The 8,660-nt window shown below is 42.9% G+C and overlaps 1 protein-coding gene across 3 annotated transcripts; it reads left to right on the top strand.

The window, feature by feature from the left end:
- The first annotated feature begins 892 nt into the window (after positions 1 to 892).
- Positions 893 to 7,658, top strand: ECHDC2 (enoyl-CoA hydratase domain containing 2). Of its 3 annotated transcripts, none has more exons than XM_039711316.1 (10): positions 893 to 945; positions 2,400 to 2,467; positions 3,087 to 3,174; positions 3,494 to 3,580; positions 4,695 to 4,787; positions 5,389 to 5,445; positions 5,856 to 6,043; positions 6,477 to 6,527; positions 6,878 to 6,925; positions 7,381 to 7,658. In XM_039711316.1, exons 2-10 carry the CDS (start codon positions 2,417 to 2,419, stop codon positions 7,456 to 7,458), a joined length of 741 nt encoding a protein of 246 aa, XP_039567250.1. In that variant the 5' UTR covers positions 893 to 945; positions 2,400 to 2,416; the 3' UTR covers positions 7,459 to 7,658. The 3 variants fall into 3 exon arrangements, with proteins under 3 accessions (XP_039567250.1, XP_039567251.1, XP_039567248.1); XM_039711314.1 differs by lacking the exon at positions 893 to 945 and adding an exon at positions 983 to 1,240; XM_039711317.1 differs by lacking the exons at positions 893 to 945; positions 4,695 to 4,787 and adding an exon at positions 974 to 1,240.
- The last annotated feature ends 1,002 nt before the right edge of the window (positions 7,659 to 8,660 follow it).

The raw sequence follows: 8,660 nt of genomic DNA, 5'->3' as shown, positions 1-8,660 counted from the left end.
CAGACATTTTCCCCAAGCGGAGGTGCAATGAAGTTCGCTGCTTCTCCAGAGAGGGGCAGCGAGGATGCTGAAGGGTCTGGAGTACAAGTCCTGCGAGGAGCGGCTGAGGGAGCTGGGGCGCTCCGCCTGGAGAAAAGGAGGCTCGGGGGGCCCTTCCTGCTCTCCACAGCTCCTCACCCTGCGGTCAGGCGCTGCTCCCAGGGAGCAAGGGACAGCATGGGAGAAATGGCCTAAAGTCGCACCAGAGGAGGGTTAGGTTGGACATTAGGAAGATTTTCTTCACAGGAAGGGTGCATGGGCTGCTCAGAGAGGCGCTGGAGTCACCACCTCTGGAGGTGTTTAAGGAAAGACTGGATGTGGCACCCAGTGCCATGGTCTGGGGGACAAGGTGGTGATCAGTCATAGGCTGCACTTGACGGTCTCAGAGGTCTTTTCCAATCCATTTGATCCGGCGGTTCTGTAATTCTTTTCATCCAGAGATGTCTTTGTGGAGGGTACTTGACGAGATCATTCTCTTTTTCTGAAATGCTGCTTGTTACATACAGATTTATTTACAGTGAGAGCTGAACACCTGACCCTTCATCAACTCACGCTTCCCTTCAATCACCCAACTTCCCCTTCCCTCACTCCGTCATCCTCCAGGATCCCCAGGGCTCGGGCAGAAATCACCTCCTGCCTTCCGCGGACCCGGCGGCATCCCGCACAGCCGGCGCCAGCTTCAGCCAAGCTTGTGGCGGGGCTGTTTGCGGCGGCGCCCTGGTGTCCCACCCCTCAAGCGGGCTGTGCCAGGGCTGTGTCAGGGCGGTGCCAGGGCGGTGCCAGGGCTGTGTCAGGCCGGTGTCAGGGCGGTGCCAGGGCCGTGTCCCGCCGACGCCGCTCCCCGGGAGGCGGGGCGGGCGCGGGCGCCGCGGGGCGCGGAGGTGCTGCTGAGCGCGGCCGGCGGCGGTGAGTGCCGGGCTCGGAGCGCGGCCCCGCTCCTGCTGGGACAGCCCGGCCTGCCGTGAGCGTGGCCCTGCGTTCCCAGCCGAGCGGGGGGGACAGCCCTGCCGAGTCCCGGGCGCTCTTTTGTTGTTTTGATTTCAGTTGTGCCTTGATACTTTTTTTCAAGAATGCTGCTGCAGAATGAATAGCTAGATACTTTTTTTTCCTCTAAAGTTATGTGTGCATGCGACCTCAACGCAAGAAGTTCTGGTTTGCGTACTTTAGATTTTTCTAACAGCATTAATGGGCAGTGATAAAGGTAGGACAGGACCTTGACTCGTCTGTGCACGTTTATCCATGAGAGCTCCGAAACGGTGTGAGGTTTGGTTCAGATTGCCATGGATTTACTTTCTGTGTAACTGTTGCAGGAGTTTATAAACAGTTCTTGGCATTTTGCTGGTTACAAAGACATTAGGCAGTTACCAGCTGTACATTTCCTTTGCTGGTTCATTTCCAGCTGTACATTTCCTTGGCTGGTTCATTTCCAGCTGTACATTTCCTTGGCTGGTTCATTTCCAGCTGTACATTTCCTTGGCTGGTTCCCGCTGTTCACCTGTGTCTCCCTTCCAGTGGGACACATCTCCGTTCAGTAGCTGGCCACTGCCATAGGCAGAGGAATAAACAGAGACCTTCCAGCAGGGCAGAAAGACCAAGCAGGGCAGGTGCAAGGTACAGCTGTGCACCTACAGCACAGCAACAGCATTTTCCAAGGTTAAGGCCTGAGAAGTGAGCAGAAGTCCAGACAGGAAATAGAAGTTTTTTTCTCTCCAAAGCATACAGAAGCTGTTGGATAATAATTTACAAATCACATGTGCAAAGGAGATGTAGGTAGATGTTGTGGTTTTATTTTTCTGCTTGGACTTAGGAACTTTGAGTAGAGTCCTTTCTGCTGATGAGCTTATAATGTTGAAATTAAATGGAGTTCACTTTCAAAATAGTTCTGGAACGTGAACCGAATGTGACCTGTCTGTGCTGTTCTCATGCAAACAGCAATCCCAAGAGAATGGTTTCCTTCATTAGGGAATGTACTTGAACGCAGCAAGACTGCACAATAAAAATTAAATAACAGTCAAAGGAGAAACCTAAGATGGATCATTTGGGTTTTGGTTTGTTGTTTGTTGTTTTTTTTCCCATTTCTGCAGTGATTCTAAGATATATGCTCTTGGATGTCCTGATCATTTTCTAAAAGTCTCCTTACTCACAGTATTTTACAGGCCTACTGCATTTTACAGTTGTTCTGCATAACTGGGTTTTGTAGACATGGTGTGCTACTTCCAGTTTTAAAATAACTGATTGTTTTAGAATATACTTTATATGCATTTTCAGGAAGGAGAAGCAGAAGCAGATATTATTCCCAGTTGAATTACTGTGTCAGAGAACTAAATGAAGTATAACTGAAATTGTCTCCTATTACTAAGGTATTGCTGAAATCCTAATGAACCGACCCCACGCGAGAAATTCACTGGGAAAAGTATTTGTAAATGAAGTGAGTATGGGCCTGGCCTGTGAGTGTGTTTGGAACCATGATCAATAGCTAACTACAGTGAGAACAGTTGTGGGAAATCTAAAAAAAAACTTATCTCATGATGATGGGCAGTGGGAAATGGCATTGGGGTAAGACAGGTGAACCTGGAGAAAAACAGAATGTAACAGTTGCTGCCTCAGATGTGGACAGAGATACCTGGGTTATTTAAGTAAGCTAATTTCAGTTAATTTATTGAAGTTAACTCAGATGCAAGTTAATGTCCTTACTTGTGTCATTACAACAAAAGCATACTCATTGTCACACCTTAGCAGATAACTGTTCAAGGATGACACATTCTAGAGAAAGTGGTTCATGGCTGGACAGGAAGGGAAGTTTTAAGTAAAGCAAAGGTTCATCTCTGAGTGGAAAGAAAAAAGAGATGGGGAAACGTGTAATTCTGAATTTGCCATGGAAAAACCTATAGGTTCCCTGACATGATTTCCATGAATTTTCTGGTGCCTGCAGGGAAAAAAACCAAAACACTTCTATCATAGATTAGGAACTTGGTATAATTTCAGTGTATGTGCACATCCATCTGCCTAAATGTTTTCTTCTCCTGCCTGCACTCCCTCCCCTGTAGCTGTTTGGTGCCCTGGAGCAGCTCCGCTTCGATGAGCAGGTGCGTGTGGTGGTGTTCAAGAGCCAGGTGAAAGGAGTGTTCTGTGCAGGTGAGTGGCAAAGGCTCTGCAAACTATTCTCAAAAAAATGTGGTGGCTCTTAGGGCTGTGTGCCAATCAGATAATGCAGCTGAAAAGCAGAAAAGCAGTTGGACATGAGTGCAAGAAGTAAAAATAAATCTGTCAAAAGCGCACAGAGGGGCACCCTCGTTACTGCTGCACCCCAAATGTGCCCACTCCAAATTCCACAGACCTCACTTAGCTGGAATGCTGTATCTCAAGACTTCAAATGGTCTATCCTCTGAGAGGGACAGGAGGGAACATTTCAGACATCTTTTCTTAGATTCTGACCTTTTTCTCCTTTATTTAGGAGCAGATTTAAAGGAACGTGCACAGATGGACGATGCAGAAGTTGGAGAGTTTGTTAGAAGACTGAGAAATCTTATGGATGAAATAGGTAAAGGATTACATCAGTTGCAAAATGTATCCTAGACCACTGTAGTGAAACATTTAGAAGTGCTGTGGGCGGGGATAACCAGCAGGTTATCCACTAGGAGTAGCTTTCCAAACGGCTTCAGCTTATGCCTGAAAGAAAGATCCAATTAGAATTAAATCCCAGCCATCCTGCTGCTTCTCCAAGGACAAGATGTGTTCTTATGCACTACACAGCACATACACACCTATGTAATGAATACCTGCTCCAAGAAAGCATTTATTTATTCCACACTTCTGTGGAATCCTTGGGAGGCAAGTGCTGTGTTGGTTATCCCACTTCCAGTACATGTTCAGAAACACTCAAAATGTGGCAGAGACCTAAGAACATGGATTTGAATCTCTGAATGGATTTGCTAAATGGATTTGTGCAGTGTCAGAGGGATTGTATCTACAACTCCCTCACCTCCCTTTTCTTTTTCTTTGCAAAATGAATATGAGCTTCTGCAATTAATTTTCTTCCCCTATCTGCTGTCACTAGAAAGAAATAGCCAAGTCAAATCTGTCTAAAATACCAATCAGAATTGCAGTAATTTTTTGAAAATGGCAGGAGCAGTCAGAGGGGTGGTTACAGCAGAGAACTAGCTGACCTCAGAAGTTTGCTTGCCTATTTAAAAAAGTATCAAGCGGCTAATCTCCAGATACATCAAGCTCCTCAACTATGAGGTAACCTAGTTAAACAGTGTTTACTGTTCCTGTTTTCAGGAGCTTTGGCTAACAAAAGCACCACAAAAACTGAGTGTTGTGACATGGCCTAGGGATGGTGTCTTCTCTTTGGCTGTTTAACTGCAACAGATGAATATTCATGTCATAAACTTGCAAGGAGAGGACTGATCCTATTTTGCATTGCAGTACTTTGTTTGCAAGCTTCTTTGCATGGAAGAATCACGTTTTGCGTCCTTACAAAGAAGGGAGAGGTACAATATCATTTTTACTGTTTCCAGACCATTTGTGGGAGAAGAAAAAAGTCCTTGAGCAATTCTGAACCTAAAGCTTTAGAACGTAAGGATTTAAATTCCAGGGCCGTGTGGAACAGAACTTGTGGAACAGAGCTGAGCAATGTGTGCTCTCTCCTGCAGCTGCCCTGCCCGTGCCCACGATCGCGGCAATCGATGGCTACGCCTTGGGCGGCGGGCTGGAGCTGGCCCTGGCCTGTGACCTCCGAGTGGCAGGTTTGTGTTCCTCACTGCAGCATCTCCTGGGAACTGATGGCTGCATTTTAAAGAGAACTGACACACGTGACAGAGGATTGTTAATGGAATCCACAAGCTTGAGAGAAATTTAAGAGAAGGTTGTACAGAAATGGTGACATTTAGTTATTTGGAAAGTAGTTCTTGTGCTTAAAAAGTAAAGCCTATTTTTAGGTAAGATTAGGATTCCTTTAGAAATCTATTTATTAGTAAGATTGAATAGTTATAGCAACCTAATACTGTAACAGATATATACTGATCAGATACATAGATCTAACCTTCCCAGCTTAAATCAGTTTGGGTTGGAAGACTTATTTCTTCTGTTTCCATGCTTCTATCTATTATATTTTATCTAGCAGGGACGTGAGGTTCATTTTGTGTAGCTAAAATTGCCACACTGGGGTAAGCAGACTCGAGACAGACATGGAGTAAGTACTGTAGTATTCAGACTTTCTGGCTTCCTGGAGAAATAGAGTTCCAGCTCAGTATTGACAGTTTCTAATTTTATTGATGAGTTCAATCTGGAAAACTTCTAGTTATACAAATCAAAGTGTATCTAACCTTACATTTTTTTTTTTAATAGCTTCATCAGCTAAAATGGGCCTTATTGAGACCACACGAGGACTTCTGCCTGGAGCAGGTAACCTTCATTAAATCTTAACCTTCATTAAACCTTCATTAATATTCATTAAATCTCACTTTCTCAGCTGTATTGTAAATATTTTTGCCATTAGGGTGTGTTCTTGAACACTTGAAGTGTTTTGAATGTAAATTAGAAGTAGCATCTAAGGGTCACGAAAGAGATCTATGAATCAAGAGTTCTGTCTCAGACTTACTCTGAATGTAGGAAAGTCCCTTTACACCTTTTCTTTTTTATCAAAATACTGAAGATTTTCAGATGCTTCCAAAAATGTTAACATATTCAGCTAGTAGTTAGTAAGGAAATATATGATCCCTTTATTTTTTAAGGTTCCTGTTTTTATAAGGAGACAAAATACTTCTGGTGCATTTGTCAGAAATGGAAAATGGTGTTTTCCCTGTTGTCCTAAGGTGGAACCCAGCGCCTGCCCAGATGTGTTGGAATAGGTCTTGCAAAGGAACTCATTTTCACTGGCAGACAGGTTGATGGAGAACAGGCAGCCTCCATGGGGCTGGTCAACCACTCAGTGCCACAGAACAGCGAGGGAGATGCAGCTTACCAGAGAGCTTTGACTTTGGCTAAAGAAATCCTGCCCCAGGTAAGTGCATTGCTCATGGGACCAACGTAAAGACAGGGGGTGTGCTCCCCGTAAGAGAGGGCAAACAAACACCTGAAATTCCTTTCTTGAAATGCTGAAGTCTTGGTTCCTGATCTTTAAGCCTCTTTAAGTTTGCTCCTTTTTGTGAATGCAGTTTCTGTAGGAACAAGTGTTAACATCCAGCTGCTTAACCCACAGGACAGATTTAGCCCCCAGCTGCAGGACACACTGAAACCTCACATTGTGTTCATCTGTGAACTGCAGGCAACAGCAAATTGATTTTTATAAAATATTTACTAACTTACTGCAGATTTCTGTAGACTAAGATGTTATTTGGAGCAAAATAATAATATAACAATTCACCTATTATAAATCAATGTGAATTTAATTATTTTAAAGTATTTGTTGTGGTTTGTTTTTGTTTTTAATAAAGGCACCATTTGCTGTGAAAATGGGAAAACTGGCAATAAACAAAGGAATGGAGGTACTAATTACTTTTGTTTAAATAATGAAGTGAATGAAAAGATTAGCAGCTCTTACAAATTACTACAGTAAAAACATTTAGAATAGATGAGTTATAAATTTTTTCTTTGTATCAGACATTTAAAAACATTTCAGAGATTTTAAAAGATTTCTTTAAAAATAAAAGTAAAATGGCAGAATAGGATTTTTTTTTTTTCTACAGATAGTAATACTGTACTTCTAATTTGGAGTGAAGCTCACTTACTTTTGAGTGTTTGAGAGTGAGTGACTGCTCTCATTGATTTGAAAGCTGTGAAGTAGATTTGAGGGCTGTGCTTCAGACAAACCTCACACCTTTGCTCTCCTTCCCAGGTTGACATTGCATCAGGGATGGCTATTGAGGGGATGTGTTATGCCCAGGTAAACTGCCTTCAGAATTCATTCCTGAAAGGAACAACTCTGTGTTAGTTATAGAATGAGTTTTACAAATGGTTTTAGTTTAATAAATTCAAAATGATGCCTCCTGTAGTTCTTCATGGCAAGTTTTGAGAGCATGCACCTTTCTCAGCTAATGGAACAATATAGGCTATTACAATACTGCAATATAATGTTACTCTCAGCATATTTTAAGATGATGGAGCATGAAGATTATGGGAAAACTGTTTTCCTATATAGAGCTATGTTTTTTTCTTAGGTGCTATGTTTGTGAGTTACACTACAACCCTGTCTCTTTTTTCCTAATTGCAAAACATGTAATTTTATGTATAATTGAAAGAAAAACAATCTTAATCTTGCCAAATTAGTCAGGACTTAAAAACACACCAGACTTGTAAATGGAAAACATACCTCTTCGTTTTATTTGTTTTCTCATGTAGAATATTCCCACCAAAGACCGCCAGGAAGGGATGGCTGCCTTCATGGAGAAGCGACCACCTCGGTTCACCGGCAAGTAACGCTTCCTGCTTCCCCTTGAGTTTTGGGAGATGGAGCAGGACTGAGGAGGATCCACTGATTTCTTAGGATTATTTTTATCACACCATTCTGTGCACTTAACTCCTTGCCTTGGACTGCATTTCTAACTATTCCACTGGATCATTTTTCTGTACAAATCTCCAAATAAAGATTTAACTTTGTACACCAGATCTTCAAAGCATGTTCATCTGAAGTCAGTGGTTATGGCTTTCACACAGATGTCCAGTAAGGAATGTGGAGAAGTTTTGGCTCACCATAAGCAAATTTTAAAAAAAAGGCAGAAAACATAGTGCATCTAAACAGGAAAAGCAAACACTGGAGAGAAATTAAATTTATAAAGATGTATCAGTGTTCTTCCAACTGCTTTGACAGAACAGACACAGAGCAGTGGCCCTTGACCCCAGCTCTGCTGTGAGTAATGCAACACTGACCCACCCCAGGAACCCAAACTCACCTCCCTTTGGAGCCAGTGCTTGAGAAAACATGGGCCTGCATGTGCACAGGTACATAAGGCCATCACATCAGTCTATGCCAGACACCCTGGGCACATAATCTCTCCATCACTTGTTTTCCTCTGTTAGCTGACTGGAGGTTATTTTCTCCTTCTGCTTTGAGGTTCTCCAGCACTAAAACATGCCACACAATTTAGCTCTACAGCTTCTTACTTCCCTAGACTGGGGCTTTCAAAGAAAAAAATTAATCAGCAAACATGGTTTTAGGAAATGCTGTATAGGAAATGCTTTATAGGTTATCAAAATAAGATGTGGCTTACCACATTGGAACTTCATGCTACAATAGTATCAAAGGAAACCACAGTTTCACTTGTACCAAAAGTGTGGGAACCTTACCAAATTATACACATACAAATTTTCTATGTAAAGATCTGCAAAGGTAGAGCAGTCAGGATTTTCAGCCTTCACAAGAGAGGGCAAATGGTACAGGTGGAACACAAAGTTTGAAAGTTGCTTCCAGAATTATTCTACCCTGGCAGAAACTCCTGAAGCTGCACAGGAGTGTGAAGAGACCTTTCTCTAAGTGGCATACCCAAATAGATACAGTGCACTTATACCTTGTAGGCATGCAGAGTTTTCAGCTTTAAAGAGTTCCACTCACTGACTGCCTGAAGAGTGGGACAGCAAAAGAAAATGAGTATTTAGCATCTCTGAGCTTGCTGGTTGCAGAA

Source organism: Passer montanus, unplaced genomic scaffold (assembly GCF_014805655.1).
Source record: "Passer montanus isolate IOZ18808 unplaced genomic scaffold, ASM1480565v1 scaffold25, whole genome shotgun sequence".
NCBI lineage: Eukaryota > Metazoa > Chordata > Aves > Passeriformes > Passeridae > Passer > Passer montanus.
This window is presented reverse-complemented; position numbering and strand designations above follow the sequence as displayed.

What these genes read in the sequence shown, in the direction of transcription:
- ECHDC2 (XM_039711314.1), top strand. An exon ending in CTGTGACCTCCGAGTGGCAG is followed by an intron (nt 4,788 to 5,388) that starts GTTTGTGTTCCT and finishes TTTTTTTAATAG; the next exon opens with CTTCATCAGCTAAAATGGGC. An exon ending in CAATAAACAAAGGAATGGAG is followed by an intron (nt 6,528 to 6,877) that starts GTACTAATTACT and finishes TCTCCTTCCCAG; the next exon opens with GTTGACATTGCATCAGGGAT.